At 53.4% G+C, this 17,373-nt stretch overlaps 1 protein-coding gene across 2 annotated transcripts; it reads left to right on the forward strand.

The window, feature by feature from the left end:
- Positions 1–11,062: 11,062 nt before the first annotated feature.
- On the forward strand, positions 11,063–16,196 carry LOC103813616 (tumor necrosis factor receptor superfamily member 13C-like). 2 transcript variants are annotated; one of them, XM_009086946.4, is made up of 3 exons: positions 11,063–11,307; positions 11,724–11,885; positions 13,410–16,196. In XM_009086946.4, the coding sequence occupies exons 1-3, from the start codon at positions 11,163–11,165 to the stop codon at positions 13,721–13,723; spliced, it is 621 nt and encodes a 206-aa protein (XP_009085194.1). In that variant the 5' UTR covers positions 11,063–11,162; the 3' UTR covers positions 13,724–16,196. The 2 variants fall into 2 exon arrangements, with proteins under 2 accessions (XP_009085194.1, XP_050826066.1); XM_050970109.1 differs by having other exon boundaries at positions 11,727–11,885.
- The last annotated feature ends 1,177 nt before the right edge of the window (positions 16,197–17,373 follow it).

Genomic DNA, 17,373 nt, shown 5'->3' on the forward strand with positions numbered 1-17,373 from the left:
AAGGAAGGGAAGTGGCATAAAATGAGCCACTCTTTTGTGTCCTTTGCAACTCCTATAAGGCAAGGAGAGTTTTCCATACCCTAGGTTGCTCTCCAGTTCACTCTAATAACAGATGGACTCGGGTTAAATCCCTTTGGCCTCAAGAGTAATTTCGCTGTGCTTTTTTAACGAGTGAAATTGAAACTATTTTTGGTCCACCCAAAATGCTTTGGAGTAACCCACATGTGCTACTGTCCACTCCTTTACCTTCAAGCAGGGTTTTTTTTTTTCCACTGTTATGTTTCAGATGTGGTATTTCTTTCCTTCTACTGCTTTCAAAGAAGAAAGACGCTGTTTTTACTTCCTACAGGTGGCTGAATCTCGACTGGTACGCAATAAAATCTAGTTCCTTAAGAGCAGCATCTTGCTTCACCTTGGGGCAAATATTTTTCTTACTCTTAGGAGAAAGTATTTACTAGAACTGGCAGGGGAAGCAGAGCGTATCTAAGAATATGACACTGTGTCTCAGGTCCATCATGTTTTACAACCCAAAGTAGTTGGGACACATCTAAAGCTACATCTTCAACTCAGTAAATACCTCTAGGAGCTGTCAGCTATTAGTTTAGACAGGCCATAACACTGCCCTTACTACCAGAGGAGACAAGGCAGCTGAGGATATCTTTCATGTGGATGGAGTAGGCAGGACTAATGTTTGATAAAAGTCTTGTGAAAGTAGTGCTTGGATTGGGATCAGAGACATGGAAGGCCTGAAGCTCAGGTTCTGTTGTGTTCTAACCTCGTGAAAGAGCTTGCCAAGCTGACTGAAATCTAAACCAGCAGTAACAATTTGAAGTTACTTGCTTTCTCTTCTTCTCTCTTGCTTCAGTTCCCTATCCCTGTGGAGATTTTCAAAGAGGAATCCCCCCTCTCTGTGGTGAAAGTATCTGTGAGCGTTGCTGGTTTGACTGTTTCAGTTTGTGGATGTTTCTGTTTGTCAGTTATGTCAGCAAAATTAGAATGAAAGCAGTTTAATTAGTACAGAAGAGCTCATACCAGTTGCACTGGTGTAAGCTTTGGTTTCACAGTGCTTTTTTTTTTTTTTGGGATGGATCTAAATGAGGTGGTAATATGGTCTCCTCTGCTTATGGCAGGTTGACCCACAGGATTTCATTTTCAATCCAGCCCCTTGAAGGAGATTTTGCATCCTCAGCCTGCTAGCTGAACAGCTCACAGAGGTGATCTGTGAGAGATTTCGGGGCAAATCAGCTTGCTTGGCATTATCTGGTGGGATTACAGCTCTCTGCTGTGCCAGGTTTTCTAAGACTAACTCTGCTGCACCAGCAGCTAAATCAGACCAACTTTTAAGCATGATAAAACATGATATGTTCAGTCTATACCAATGGGAGAGAAAGTCTGCGTACTGATACGGACCTGTAGTAAAAGATCTCTCTGTTCTTGGAATAAAGATCAGAGATACATCCCCAGGGTTGGATTTATCTGTCCCTTCCAAACCTTGAAACTGGTGGTAGAGTTTTAGATTCAAGGCCACCTCTGGTATTTGCTTTGGGGACTGGTTAAAACTGGATGTCTTTGCTTGCCAAGACCTGCAGTCTGAAGGGAGTGGCTGGCTTAGGTCAGCAGTGGTGCTTAGCAGCTGTGGTCAAGCTGCATGAGCTCCTTGGTTGCTCTCATCATGACCACTGGTCACAAGAAGGGGACTCCTGCTCTGCTGCCTGGAGCTGACTGGAAGAGCTGTGGCAGAGGTCAGCTCTGCTCTGCTGCCAAAAGCAAGGAAGAGGCTTCCTCCTGTGGGGTTTTTAACTTGTCTTGATTTTGCAGGAGCCCTGGCTGGTTTCCAGCTGCTCTGTTTCCATTCAGCTGGCCCAGATCCCCTGGCAGTCTTCTCTGCACTCTGAGTGTTCTCCTCTCCCCACCCTAAGCCGGTGTGCAGTGTTGCTGTGGGCTGCTGAACCACGGCCACTTTCCATTCAGTGGCCAGCTGTCCTTCCCTGATGGGGAAAAGTGATTTACATGCAAGAGAAGGCAAGAGCTGGCACAGCCCAGAGGCAGGAGCCAAAACCACTGGATTCATTTCACTTCTGTGGCTGATTTCTTGCACGTCTCTGGGCACGCGAGTGAAAATTCACTGTGTTCTACAGCAGGATCTGCCTCCACTGGGGCTGTGTAACGAGGGCAAATTGACATTACTCTGGAGCTGCAAATCTGGAATGGAGAGGAAACATTCTGAAAAAAACCATTTTTTTCTCCTTTAGAGGAGTCTGACTTTTACCTAAGTTCTGTGGGGGAGGGTTTGGTGGGGCCTGCTGGCTGGGATCAGCTGGTTTTGTGCTGCTTACATGCCTGACTCCACTGCAGGGAGGCTGCCTGAAACTGGCTGCAATCCTTCTCGTAAGGCATTGCGGCATGGTTAGGTTTTGGTGTGAACTGGAACGAAACCACCCTCTGAAACGCTGAAATTCCCTGCACAGTTCAATTATCCTTGAATTGGCCAGCGGGGAAATCAAAGTCTCTGGATCTGTTCCTCGCTGTTAAATATTAATACAGCCGGCGATGCTAGGCAGGAAGGCATCCCCTCGGGTCAGCTCTGTGCGGGAGGGGCTGTCTTGGCTGTGAAGAACCGACCTGCAGGAAAGGTCGGGCACGGGGGACTCTGGAGTGCCGTGACTCGCTCAGACTCCTTGGCAGCTGAGCAGTGTGGGCTCCCAGCCCGTGCTGGGCCAGGCTTCCTTTGCCACAGGCTCTCTGCAAGCCCTGCCACGTGCTGCCGTGTCGCATCCCTCGTTCCCCCGGAGCTCACCGGGTGCTGGGGCACTTTGAGAGGAGCCAGGAAAGGCACGGTGCCCCTGTGCCCCGCCCCGCCGCCTCCTTTGCCGGGGAGCCAGCGGTGTGTGACAGCGAGCCCGTGTTTTACATACGTGCAGGCAGCCTCGCCGCCGGCCCAGGTGCAGCTGCGGGCTGGGTACCACAGCCCCGTGGGCTCTGTGTGTCACGGGAGGGAGCACCGAGCTGGGGCAAGGACAAAAACAACGAGAGAGAACACCTCCCCTTGGGAAACACGGCCCTGGTGTGCAGGTCTGCTCTAGCCTCTGGATCCCAACACCCTCTTGGCACTACGACAAGCTGTGCCAGGGACACCTGAAGCACCTGTGCTCAGGCGTGCTGGAAAAAAAATAAAAAGCCCAGCCAGCATTAAACAAGCTAAGGAGGCTTTCCCCATTTTCTGTCAGTATGGAGTATCGCTTTTCTATCTTCCCATGAAAGCTCTCTGGTCCTGCTTTGTGCTCACTGTGCAGTGACAAGGTGACAGTGCCATGTAGTGACTGGGCCTGCCTTGCTCCTGCCCTATGCTCAGACTGTTGGAACACCCTGGGTGTTTGTTGAGGGCTGGCAGTCCTTGAGGTGCTATTGTTGTCTGCACTGGTCAGCTCAAAGCTCTCCTGAACCTTTGTGCTGTCCTCTCTCCTAGTTTTGACAGCAGCGTGGGCATTGGCCCAGTGTGAATATTCAATTTTTTTCCCCCCACTGCTGGTTTTTTTCCTTGCTCTTCCAGAGATCACAAACATGAAGCCAGGGCTGCATTTGCCTCAGCTCAGTAACAACCTGGGGCTCATGTGGTGGTGGAGTATCTCTCTTTAAAGACAGGTGCCAGAATCAACTAATTAATCCTCATTCCCCTGTGGGACTGAGGAGTGACTCAGTGCCCCGTGCTGTTATGCTGAACAGCAGAGGATCAAAGGCATTGGAGCTGGGGAAGCCCTGGTATAGCACAGTGTCACTCTGTGCCTGCACACCAGGCACCTGTAAAGGCTCAATCTTGTGCACTTATCTCCTGGACTTCTTTTAGCCGTGCAGGGAATTGAAAACTCTGCAGCCTTAGAGACAAGGCTGGAGCTGCCCTCACCTTGCTCTGGAGGGAGTGTTTTCACTACCTGAGGTTGCCTTTTTACCTTTTCATTGCAACCCAACTTGGCCAATTCCCCCTAAGCAATTCTCCCTCCTGACCTACAGGTCCTTCACTGCACTCACTGTGTCTGGCTGGGTGAAAGGCAGGGCAGGGAGGCTCAGGCACTGCTGACATTGAGCTGCAGTGGTGATGCACATCCCTCTCGGGCACTGTGACCCCCAGCATGCTGCATGCCAGGCTGTGCCAGCATGGCTTGGCAGCCCTGAAGAAGTGCAAACAAACCCCTACACCTGGCCTTGGGCTGCCCTGGCATCCATCATGCTGCTGGGTGAGCTGCTCGCAGGGAAGGGAAGGGGAGCTGCTTGCACGCAGATGTTGTGTAATACAGACCTAGTTCAAACACAGGTTTGCAGGCTGGGAAGCGTTTGCCCAGTCTAAGGGGAAGAGGAAGACCCTCTGGGACAAGGGCTGCTGCACTGCATCTTCTGCTCTGTGTTACAAAGGAGATGAAACATGAAGCATGTGCTTTCCTCCAAACCTGGGTCTTGCCCAGGTTGCGTGTGGAGCATCACCTGTGAGAGTCCCCCTGAGTGTGCATGAGCTGTGGTTTGGCTGAGCTCAGCCACTGTATGGGACTAATACATAGTGATGGTGTCCTATAAATTATATAGTCGGCATGTTCACCATCTGCTCTGCACTGAAAGCTGACTGTGATTGAGACCTTCCCCACTTCCCAAAGCTTGACTCTCTTGCCAAGCTTGAAATGTGTGTGTGTATCTCCTGTAAGTGGTTCTGATTGAATCAGGTAAAGAGGGAATTTTTTAAGCAGGCTGCAATGTTCTCTGCGCCCGAAGTGAGAGCTGAAGCAGTGGCCAGCATCCCATTATAAGGCTATGAGTAAAACTGAGTCTGATTTCATGTTAATTAGGTTCTAAAGGGACTGAATCTTGATTGCAGTGGTCATATCAAAGATTTTAAATAGTAATGCAAAAAGCAAAGGAAACCCCACAGTGATTCATATAAGAAGGGGAAATAAAGACAGTCATGGAGGAAGAAAGAGTTTGAGGGGGCCTGAATTGCTCTGCTGCCCAAAAGCAGGAGGGGATTTGAATCAGATTATCCTCATTAGATGTCTCTTTAAAGCATCATCAAGCCAGATGAATGGTCTGGGGGAGAGCTTGCAGGCATGGTGGCTGTGATTATCACCAGGGATTTGCAGTCCTAGTTATCTAGCTTAGAGACAAGATTATTAGGGGGTATAAAGCTGTTCCTGCCCTCAGCCTCTAATGTGCATTTTTAGGCTGGGTGATGGGAAACGCTGTGTTGCTGCACAGCCTCTTGGAAGCCTGCCTGCATCCTCTGGTGGTTCAGCCCTCTGCAGGGATGGCCAAGAGATCTTCCAGGGGGATGGACAGGCAGTCTTCCCTGGGCACTGTGGCAAAGGGCTATACCTCCCATACAGGTGCTTACACTGTGATAGGAAATGAGGAGGGGATCTTGGGAGGGGGGATTTTATCCGCCTGCCTTGGTAGAACCCTTCGCTCCCCACAGCATCTCCTTTCTTGTGACAGCCTGTGCCAAAGCAACTCATCCTCCCTCCAGCTAGAGCCTTGAAGCCCCAAAGGCTCAGAAGCTGGTGTGGCTGTTACAGAGGGAATGCCCATGAGCTGTGAGGAGGGCTTTCCCCTTAAAAGGGAATCAATGGAGATTGCCCACAGGTTCCTTGGAGTTCATCCTCAGGGTGGTGGATATGGCACAGGGCTGCTGGCAGTCACTCTCCACCCCCTCAGCCCTGCAGCTGCAGCAGCAGCTTTTCATCCTCCCCTTTATCTCCCTCCCTACTCTGTGTGTTGCACGCCTGTTTCTTCTCTGGAGTTTGGCAGGATGGCCAAGGCATTGTGCCCAGATGCCAGCCAGGAGAGGAGGTGCACAGGCCAAATCCACCTGTCAGTTCTCTTGTAGCATTGCATCCTTAATACACTCATGGAAATTCATAGCATTACTCTCCACTCAAGCCTGTACAAGTAAAATCACTCTGGCCTTTTTATACCAGGCTGAACCTAAAGGTCTGTGGGAAGCTGGAGGATATTGTAGAGGTGCTGGGCCAAGAATGGCTTTGATTTTTGGCTCTAGAGTCTTCTGCTGGAGGTTCCTGCTTTGAGAGTGCAGTGGTGGGGCTTCCCACTGTGAGTACTGGGGAGATTTGTGCCCCAGCATAAAGGAGGCCTGACCTCAAAAAACCACCTGTGGTTTTTCCTGTGAAAAACCTGAGGTTTTTTCTCTGGCAGCACATCACCCCAGCCACTGGTTTCTGTTTTGGTGCTGGAGGTGCTGCTTGGCCCTGTCATGGCACGTGAACACTCCCTATAAACAGCCACAGGCAAAACTGGTGGGACACCTGCCCCCCGTTCCCAGTTGCCCAAGGGAGACAGAAGAAGATGCCACTGCTCCTCAGGATGGGGGTGGGGGCAGCATCCCGGCTGCAAGGCAGAGTGGGCAGGGAGTTCTAGTACTGATTGTTCACAGTCAGGCAGAAAAGGCAGGCTTGGCTAACGCTGTGTTGCTCATGATGGGGAGGGGTGGGGGGCTTGCAAGAGCCAGGGCAGTGCCAGGGACCCAAACCTCGCTGAGTCCCCCCCACACTCTGCAGAGCAGCAAAAGCAGCCAGTCCAGCAGCTGGAAACACCCCTCACTCCTCCCCACCTGGGAAGATCAAGGCTCAGCCCTTCCAGGCCTGTATCACACAAGGGAGGTTCTTCCCATGTCCTCTGTGCTGCTGTGTCCCTCTTGGGCTCTGTGGATCAGGGAAGGGGAATGGGCAGAGGGAGTTTGAGCACAGGAAGAGTGAGCCCACCCTTCTGTAACCCCAAAGGGTTCTTCAAAGGCAGCCCACTGAGAAGCCTAATTTGGGTGTTCAGCATTATCAAGGTCCCTTTGCAGAGGGAAGGAAGGACACCTAGCCTTTTTTCTTCAGCCTTGCAGACAGGCAGAGCTCCAGTGACATATAAACAAGGAGCAGGGAGACAAATTCCATTCAATAGGTGGGGCACTGCTCCACACCAAACACCCCATGCGGGTGGCTGAGCAGTGTCACAAACCCCCTTGATAGGAAGCAGAGCACCTACAGAGGAATCTGGGATTTAGAGTGACTGTGAATCTCTTGAAACCTTTGGTTTCCCATAACATTCCTAAAATCTTCCCAGATTTTGTCCCTAAGCCCACCTGGCTTTAGGAAGGATCCCAGTGAATTCTGAGAAGAAGGTTTATGCTGGAGATGTGATAAATCTGCTCCTGATAACCATAGTGGTGCTTTTTGGGAAGGGATGTTTCCCACCAGCCAGCGAAGGAGTGTTGGGAAGGGGTGCTGGGATGAAGTGCTGAATGGGCTTTGGGCGTTGGCTCCAGCCAAGGCATTCCACTGGACCATCTGAATGTGGGGCAGGAGTCAGAGATGTTCCCGGGGCACTGGGTGCATCCTGTCCGAGGTTTGCCCTGAGGTAACTGGGTGGGCTCAGTAAACACCTCACAGCTTCTCTGATCGACAAGCCTTTGGGTTTCCGGTGTGCACGAGCACAAGGTGAACTTTCGGGGGATATTTTCTGCTACAGGCGGTTTTGCAAGTGCGTGCGTGAGTCACTTCACCTCCCCCTGACACCTGAGGAACCGCTCACACGAGTCCAGTCACTCATCTGTGCATGAAGCCTCACGGGCCGCTGCCAACCCTCCATGCTCCTGGAGCACCAGCACTGCCTTGTCCCCCACAGGCATCCCAGGGATCTCAGCTGACCTCAGCCAAAGGCAGCCCTGCAGGTGTGGGATGGGAGCAAACGGCACTGGAAATCAAACTGTCCAACTCTGAGATGAAGACATAATTCTTGAATTGCTCATTTGATCTTTTCTGGTTTATTTGTTTAATAAAAGGACTTAGCCAGAGACCCAGGCTCCTGGGGTTTTCATTTCTCTACAGAGGAGATAAGAAAAGCGCATTTCCTTATCCAGTGAGTCATTTTTTCTGCTCTTTAATTATGCATTTGTGCGATTATCAAGCGTATTCAGCTCTGAGATGCAAACAGCTCGAACTACTCACCAAGCTTTAACTTTTGCTATTCCAAAAACGATCAACCACAGTTATGAAGGGTAGGGGAGGCAAAGATGGGGGAGACAAAAAGGGAGACATCTGATGCCCAGAACCCGGGCCGTGCTCATGGGCAGGCCCAGATGTGAGTGGTGCTGGGGCAGCCAGCACTGGTTTTCCCCTTGAGTAAGCATTGTCATGTGTAATTTCAAACATATCCTCTTGGCCCAGGAGGAGGTGGACGAGCTGGCACAAGGGCAGGGAAGACCTGTAGAGCCTGATAAAGAGGGATGAGAAAATGGAGGGGAATAGGGTAACGTCAGTGGCAGCAATGAGGCTGCAACCTCCTTCCATGTAACAGGACCTGGGAGCGCTTCATTCACAGGAGGCCGTGACACCTGCCATCCCTGGGCTCTCCACCGTGCATTTGAAACTTCAAGTTTTCTTTCCATGTACTGAAATGGGATCTGTCATCTCCTGAGCTTTAATGTAAATCTTGCCCTCCATGTTGAAAGCACCATGTAGGTTACTTGGTTTGGGCTTTCCCCAGCGTGCATGTTTGACTGGGCTCACAGAGTTAATCTGTAAGTGTGGTACAGCAGATGCTGGGAACCACTTCTCACCCTGCACTTTAAGCCAAGCAGGGAGGAGAGACAGGAGGAAGAGGGGCACGGTGACAGTCCTGTGGTGGGACCCACAGAAATAGGGGCTAGGGGTCCCTGAGAGATGATTGACATGGGGGAAGTACAGCGGGGACATTTGAGAGGGGAGGAAAACTGGAATGATGGAGAAGCATATCTCTGGGAAAAGGAGACTAGCAGGTGGAAACACCCCAGGGCAAGAGGAACAGCAAAGCCTTTGGAGCAGGGAGGTGGTTTGGGGATAGGTATCCTGACAGAGCACCAGATGTTTTATGGGGATCCTCTGCCTACATGCATGTCCTCAGCCCCACCAGCCTACAAGGCAAGGTATTTTCTTGGCCCTAGACCCTAACTTGCCCTTCTGAGAACTGCCCACTGGAGACAGTGAAGATTCCAGGTGCCCTCTCCTAGCCAGGTCTCCACTGTGGAGCTCAGATGTGGACTGGAGTGAGCCTTGGCTTTTATTTTTCCCCCTGCTGTGGGTCATGGCTCTGCATCACAGCTTTCCATCCCTTCCCACTGCTGGACACTTGACTCTCCAACTCCCATGCCTGCACCCCAGCCCTGGTCCTCACCTGGGGTGTGTGGGAGGCAGAGGGTCAGCTGGAGTGGGATATGGAGAGATGTGCTGCTGCTTGAGCCAGCTCCCCCGGCAGGCACGAGCAGGGCAAGCACAGCCTGCTCACGGCAAGCATCGAGGCAGAGGGTGCTGAGCTCTCTGTGCCTTTGGTGGCTCAGGGCTGTGCCGAGGGAGGAAAGTGCTTGGCATGCTCCCACTCGACTGGGGAGTTTTATTTTGACCAAGATGGAGTGGGAATAACTGAGCCACAGGCATGAGAGTGGCTGGCCTCTCACAGCTCCTCTGGCAGCCATTCCTGCTGGCATGGCACAGGGGTGAGGGAGAAAGCACCTGGCCCACTGGCTGGAAGGGGAAGTGGAATCATGGCAGGTTTGGAACTGGTGGGCAGCGAGTAGGTTTTTTTTGGGACTTTGGCTTGCCTGGAGCCCTGAAGCGTCCACGGTGGGGCTGAGACTGTGTTGGGGCTGCTTTGACATTGCTACAATGCAAACTATCCCCTGGGAATGCTGCTGGCAGGAAGGGAGGTGTGCTGTAGGGCAGCTCCTCCCCTGCAGGGCATGGGGTACCAAAGAACTGCACTTGGACTGAGATCTAGCATGGGGAGCTGGTGACTGCATCCTACTCAGAACTTCAGGAGATGGGATATGGAGCCTGTGGGCTCAGCTTGTCCAACAGTCACTGGTGAGGGGCAGGCACATTCAGGGACCAAGTACTCAGGCCTATCTCAGAGGACCTCAGCTGCCAAGTGGGAGCATCTGGTACTCCATCATCTTGAGCAAGAGCCCCCTTTGGATTTTTTCCTCCTCCCCTCCCAGCCTTGATCCAGGACAGTGGGCAGTAGAGGCCTTACTAGAAGGAGTCCAGCTGCTATAGCTGCTGGAAGGACATGACTCCAGCAGTAAAGCCCTATTAGGGATCTCCTGGGTAGGGCAGGTCACTAGGGTTGCTTCCCTCAGCTGAGAGCCAGCCAACAATTCTGGCTGGCCCCTTTCTTTCCTTTGGAGTGAAGAAAAAGAGTATGTGACTTTTGTTCAGTAGGAATGGAAGAGATCCACCTACAGCACTGAAATCCATCTCCTCAGGTCTCAAGCATCAGGCTTTGATGTGTGGGTATTGGTGGCGGAACATTTCACCTGCTCCTGATCAGGAATGGCCAAGACTATTAAAGGGTTTTTTTAGTCCCTTCCAATGGTTTGAGGAACAGGCTTACTTGGTGTGACCTGCTTTGCATTTATTGAGCAGAACCAGATCTGACCCCTGGAGAATGAGGCATGGTGCTGAGGAGCCACAGGTCTGGGTCTGCATTGGAGAGGATGGAGAGAGCAAGGTGATGGAGAGCACCATCAGCAGGGGTGGAGAACATACAAGATTTGGCCTGCTTGCAGAGCAGTCACTGGCAGGATGTGTCCTCGGGGCAGTGGGAGCTTTTAAAAGAGGAAACATCAGTGCCCTTTCACTCTTTTTTCCTCTGGTCCTTTGCATTTTCAATCCAAGCCAGATCTGTGCCCCTGGGATGGACTCTTGTAAAAATCTGTGCACAGGAAAGTCTCCTGTAGACACTGAGGGAGGCCAAGGGGGCTTTTTCAGTGTAGAAAAAGGGGGGTGCAGGCTGGGGGACATGCCTGGGCTGGGGGCAACATGCAGGTGGGCAGGGGAGGAGTGAGGATCAAGGAGGTCAGGCTGGGACACAATACCCCTGGGTATGAGGCACACAGGGGGCTGTGGGGATTTCGGGAGCATATTTTGGAGGAGAGGGATAGTTTGAGGGCACATTGCAAAGGCAGGCAGGGGTAGGGCTTGGTTGCTTGCTCTCCTCCTCCCTGGTGAGGATCCGCCCCAGGCCAAGCACAGCGATTGCGAGCCCCAAGGGAGAGGACGCAGCTTGACAGACTGTATCTCCCTCTGCCACGGGGCCTGGGGCGCTGCGATTTCACACTCCAGCGGCCCTGTCACTGCTACGCCATGCAAGAGCTGGGCTCTCGCTCCCACTCTGCCATGTCCTCATCAGGAAAAGCTGCCATCGCCCCCGCCTGCCTCTCCTTCGAGTGCTTCGACACCCTGACCAAGTCGTGCATCAAGTGCTCCGACCTGTTCCAGGACAACACAAGTAAGAGCTCAAGGGCAGCTGCAGTCTGAGCTCCCCAGGGCTGGGTGGTGGTGGTGGCCAAGGAGGCTGGGGGCACCCCAGGGGTGGGCAGGTGGAAGGCACTTTCTCCTGAGGATGGCTCTGGAGGTGGCAATGGAGGATGGAGCACCACCTTCTCCTAAAGCAGAGGGGAAGAGGGCAGCCAGTTCCATTGAGAGGAACATGGTGTAGGGAGAAGTTGGATGATCCACCCTAGGGATCTCATCAAGCAGGGGGATATTTTGTTGCTGGTTGGTAGCAGGTGGGTCACAGTGACGTGCCACACGTCTTCCCTGCAACCGCAGCCCCCAGGCCAGCCAGCCAGGTGAAAAATGCTGCTGCCCTCCTTCCTCCTTCAGCTTTCCCCCTCCTGACACTACCGACATCTCACCCCACAGCAGAGCCTACCCTGGCACCCACCCTGACCAGCACCTTCCTGATCTTCGGGGTCCCGGTGGTGGTGGGGTTCATCCTGGTTCTGGCAGCCCTCTGTGTCTTCCTGGCCTGCAAGGAGGGAAAGCGGAGGCGAAAGAGGAAGGCAGCAGAAGAAGAGGACAAAGGTAGGAGACCTCTTCCTCTCCCTCTCACAGCACCTTGAGTAGATGGGATCACTTACTGCTCGCTCCGCTGAGGCACAACTCAGGCTAGCTCCTCCACTTCAACATCAGCTCCACAGGCATCCCATGGCATTTTGGGGCATCTGAATCACTGCCTGAGTGACAGTGTCCTGCATTCCCTGGGAACCTATGCTTGTACCTGACTGCCAGCCCAACCCTGCTGAGCCATCCCTCCCTTTGCTGGGTCTCCCTGTGCTTTGTTTACTTAAAGCATGTCCTGGCACTCTGCCTTCTCCACGGGTACACGTGCAGAGCACTGGTAAGTAGGAGCTTTGTGATCTCACTGGTGAGAGCCCTCTCCCCCACTAGCCAGAGGAACATGGACGGAGTGGGAGTATTGGGGGCAGTGGTGGACACCTGGGGATGGCTCCAGAGGCAGCCTGTGGTGTGGCAGTGGAGGTCCTATGTGGACCGCCCAGCTTGCTTCTTGTGCCTGAGATGCCCAGCATCCTCCAACATGCATCCCATAGATCCCAATGGGATGTCAGGGCCAGCCCCATTGATGGACACTGCAGCACTGCACAGGGTTATCTGGTGCATCAAAATTAGGGCTGGCATTCAAGGAATGGGGCTGAGCCTTTCCTAGTAGGGTACTTCCAGGAGAGTAAGGCCACAGTGCTCCACAATGGCCCATTTTGTTGGGGTGGCTTTTTCCTCCCTTGGGGCCCCCTGCACTTCTCCAAAGTAGTCTTGCCTGGCTTCACCCCTCCCCATTCCCAGGTAAGGGGTATGGCTGCCCAGGACCCCCAGGAGGGGCTGCCACACAGGGATGCTGGCATTCACCATTGCCCCACGACCCGGGTGGGTGTCCACAGTGGGGCAGCTGGTCCTTGTGCCCAGGCTTGCCTGCACACTTCTGGCACTGCCGGATGGTGACTCAGACCAGGGGGACATTACCCGGGGCCTTTCTGCTCTGCGACAGCCCGTGACGCACACGCCTAGGAAAAACCAAAAGTGAAAGAGAAGGGAGAAATCCAGCAGTGAGAGAGATCTGGTTGGAGGCACTACTCAGTCTCCTGTTGCGTATCCAGGTCCACATCCCCCGTGTCCCCCAAGGCTGCACCACAGCAAGCCCAGCACTGCGGCACTGGATGTGTGGGAAGTGGCAGGAGGCTTGGGGCTGGAGGCACACGCCTGCGTTCGAAGTGTGTAAACAAGTCTATTTTTAAGTGGGAGGCAGTTGGGGAGGGCAAGCTGCCACGGGCTGGGCTCTTCTGCTGCCAGCAGGGTTGAGCGAGAGGACTCGAAGTGGAAGTGCAAGTTTCGGCCCTTCCCTCTTGCCTTTTAGGGGGAGAAAAGCCCATTGGTTGTAAGCAGGAGAAATTCTACAGCAGGAGAGATGTGGGAACCTTGCAGACTGCTCCTGTTCCAGATCCATCTTCTCCCCTAGGGACAAGACCATCTCTGTGGGACCTGCCTGACCCCATTCCATGAGCCCTGTAACCGTCTTTTTCTGCCCCTCCCCAGAAAACATAGACACCACCAGCCCCCTGCCTGGCCAGGACTCTGCCATGCCAGAGGGAGATGGAGCCCTGAACCCAGCCCCATGCCTTCATCTTGTTGGGAGCCTGAAGATGCCGGGGCCACCCAGGAAAGCCAGGGCAAAGCAGAGGCCGTGCTGCCAGGGCGATGCTGATGGCGACATCGTTCTGCTCTCCGCTGTGTACCCCCGGCCTGAGGAATGCAACCACAGCTTCCCGCTGCCCGCCACTGAGCTGGGGGCCACAGCTCTGGTCACCACCAAAACCACCCAGAACTGCGCCAGGGAGGAGACAGTCTGAGGGCAAGGGGAATGCAGCTGGAGTGCTCTGGCCAATCCCTGTGGACACTGACAGCCTGTTCCTCAGACAAGTGAAACCTTTCACGGGTATGAGCTCTGTGAGGCCCAAGATCAGCCTTTTAAGATGACTGTCCTTTTTGTGCTGAGTCCCAAGTTACACCTGTAGATGCTGGAGGAAGCCAAAGTGGATCATGCTGAGTTACAATGAACTGTTGACAGCTGCCATGGCTGAACCATTGGGAGGTGGCAAAAACACATCCTGTGAGGATGGAATGTGGCAGGGACTGCTGTGCCATTTGCAAGGCAGCCATTGTGCCTGGACAGGTCTCCTGCTGGATGGGTAATTACTGGGAACATGGGGCTTGAACACCAGAAACTACAGGGGAAACGGAAGCAGGGAGTTACTTTAAGACCAAATCCCACACAGCAGTAGCTCGATTTTTGCTACTGACCTCAATAAAAGGAGACTTGAGGTCATATGAAGCAAGGCACACTCAGCATCTACTCCATTTACAGTCCTGCCACCCTCTCTTCTGCACTCTGTGATACCCAGGTCTTCCCACCCTCTGGGCTCTCTCACAGTGGCAGGCATCCACCGGCATTCATGGGAACCCCCTCCACAGCCAGGTACCCTGGGGACAGGAAAAAAGTTCATCTTAAGCAGTGAAGAGGGGAAAAAAATCTGTCCTTGCTCTGATCTATAGTCCCTGAAGTTAGGGAGGACCAGGGGCAGGCAGTGGAGACAGCTAGTCCAGAGGAGCTCCCTGAACGTGTCATTACAGCCCCAGACAACCGTCGCTTCAGCTCACTGTCGCTGCAGAAATACCCTGTGTCACTTGGGATGGATGCTTCCACACTGCACAAAAGCAGTCAGGGAGAGATGTGAGCGTAGGCAGGATGACTTAATTTATGACAGTGTCCTCAAGGCTTTGCCTGTGTGCCAGAGCTGGCCGGCGCTGCTGATCCCAGGCATTTCCCCGTAGGTGGGTTTCTTCACCCGCCTGTAAGTGGCTTTGCTGCACAGGAAGGGCTCTGTTTGGGAAATGAACTTGTTAGTGTGGGATTGCTGATCCTGAGTAATTACAGCAGCTGATGCCCACTGGCTGAACAAACACTCTGGGTTGGGTGAGAAGCCCCTGAAGAAGGTGACTAGTCACTTAGAAGTGCTTTGAGCGGTTATTTACATGAAGAACCATCTCTGGGTCTGCTCTCCCTTAGATGAGGTTGCTTCCTCATCCGGGAGATTTTGGACACTGAACAGAGCTGGAAAAGCAAGGTGTGGGGGCATTGACACCAGTCACTAATGGGCCACCAAGTGCCTTATTCCCAGTAGGGTCAGTTGGAGGCACTGTGTGGAGGGGATATCCCTCTGATGATGGGAAGGTGACTCTCTGCCCAAGCCTGAGTTCTCTCTGGGGCTGCAGGATAGATGCTGCTGTTGAAGGGTGACCGCCTCTCTTTTCCGCTTTCTGTACTGCAGCCAGACTCGTGGCATCTGTCCCATAAGGGCAACCACAGGCACTGGCACAGGTGCCAAGGCCAAAATTACTCACCACAATTCCTCTCCCAGATCTTAATAGACTGGCAGAGGTGAAGCCTCATCTGACTGAAGCTCCGCATGATCCAGGATGGGATGGATCCCCATCTCAGCCTTGGGGCTGAGGATGATGGATGAGGTGGTCCTCGTGCCCAGTGACACTCTCCTGGGGCTCCAGACACCTGTGGCAGAAGCTGGAGGTTCAAAGGCTGGTGTCCCAGCTACCCACAACAGCCATCCTGCCCTTTGCAGAGGGGGTATTGCCACAGCATGAATCAGACATCTCCTCATCCTCATGCTCCACATCCAACCCTGTGCAGTAACTTCAAACAACCTTTGTGTATCTGGAGTGGGGAAAAGAGCTGAAGCCAGGTCAGGAGATGTTTTGTCATTAGAGGACTGCTTCTGGGAGATAGAGCAACCTGTTTCAGGGGAGATGCGGGTGATACAAAAATGGAGCAGAACTGTTAGGAGCCACCTCCAGTTCCCTCCCAGTGACAGCAGCAGCCCAGCCCTGTGGATGCACTGCCCACCCCAGATGATCTGGGAATTTGAAAAAGAAACACCCATACAAATCCTATTGAAAAAGCTCCTCTTTCTGCTCAGGTAAGGACTTCTGTTCTCATTTCTGCTGGAGCTTAAGCCCTATGGACACCTCCCTATATGGCTCAACCAGTGAGTGCCCCTTGGATCTCCTCTCTGTTATGGCATGTGAGATGTGTTCCCTGCATCGCGTCTGCCCGACTGCCAGCTCTGGTGGGGCAGGGGTCCCCTTCTGTTCAGTCTGCCCAGGAGGGATCTGTGACCTGCTCTGTGCACTGCTCCATCCTTACGTACAGGACAGAGGGCTGTCCATTTTGTCTGCATGGAAAGCCGAGGGAATAGAGATTAAAAATATGGCAGTAAAAATTAAAGAATAAAGTGAATCCATCGTCAATTCATGCTCAGAGGTCTGCATGGGGTGCCCATTTTCCTGGCTTTAGGGGTCTCCAGCATGATGGTCCTTGGGGTACAGCAGGGATTTGAGTTGAAGAGCCTCCCCTGGCAGGGGCTTTATCAACACATTCCCTATACATGGCCACCTGCAATGGCCAGGGACCAGCCAAGCCTGGCCCCCCGCATTTCCCCACAACCATGCCAGGAGCTGGCCATTAGGACAAGGACTGGGGAAAGTCTTTTGTTTGGGGGGCGGGGTGGGGATGTTGCCTGTCTTTGACTTTCCATAGCAGTTTCTCACTTCCCTCTGTGAGGCAGGAGCTGTGCTTCCTCCTCAGCCTGGCACTCACCCCAGTGCCCGCACAACTGCCTTGAAAGGCTGGTGAAGCTGGGCTTCACCTGGCTGCATGCAGGGGCATGGGGTTTCAGAGGGAGCCAGGGGAAAGTCTGAGGAAAGCCCTGGGCAAGATAAAGCAACTGAGGCTAAAACCCTCCTCACTGCAAAATCACCTCAGTATCTCCCTAGGCATTTCAACTCCACTGATCCTGTTTTGGAGGAGGTCATGAGCATTTGAGCTCCTGCAAGTCTCACCAAAAATGCTGGTGGTAAAGGAAAGAAGCCTTGGTGTCCCGATGGACATGGGTTCGTTTTCATCCATGGTCCTAGAGGCAGGAGGCAGCTGGCCAACAGAGCATGGCAGTGTGAGGAGAGGGAACACCTGGCCAAGGGTCTCCTGCAGCCCCCAGTCATGTTTGCCAAACCCTTCTCAATCCCATAAGCTCTGCAGACTCCCAGGTGAGGCTTTCCTCCCTCACTTGCTCCTCTCCACTCCCATTTCTGGTTCACCCACCAGTGTAGTCTCCTGACAGTTCACCCACAAGCCCCATACTCCAGCCTAAAGCCGCCCCAGGCCTCCGCAGACCCAGCTTGTCACTCCATGGGCAGGGCCCTGGCAGCAGGCAGGGCAGGCAGGGCAAGTGGGCACCATTTCATCCCACACACAAAGTAGTGCCCAAATGGCAAACGTCCAGCAGGGTCCGTCTGTCTCTGGGCGCAGCCTCTGCTCTCCCCCAGCTGCAAGGACGGGGCTGTGGGGCCACCCCATGGTGTGCTTGTGGAACATGGATCTCATCCCCTTCCCCAGGAACCTTTCCCATCGCTCATTCCAAGCACTAGC

This window comes from Serinus canaria, chromosome 1A, assembly GCF_022539315.1.
Source record: "Serinus canaria isolate serCan28SL12 chromosome 1A, serCan2020, whole genome shotgun sequence".
Taxonomy (NCBI): Eukaryota; Metazoa; Chordata; class Aves; order Passeriformes; family Fringillidae; genus Serinus; species Serinus canaria.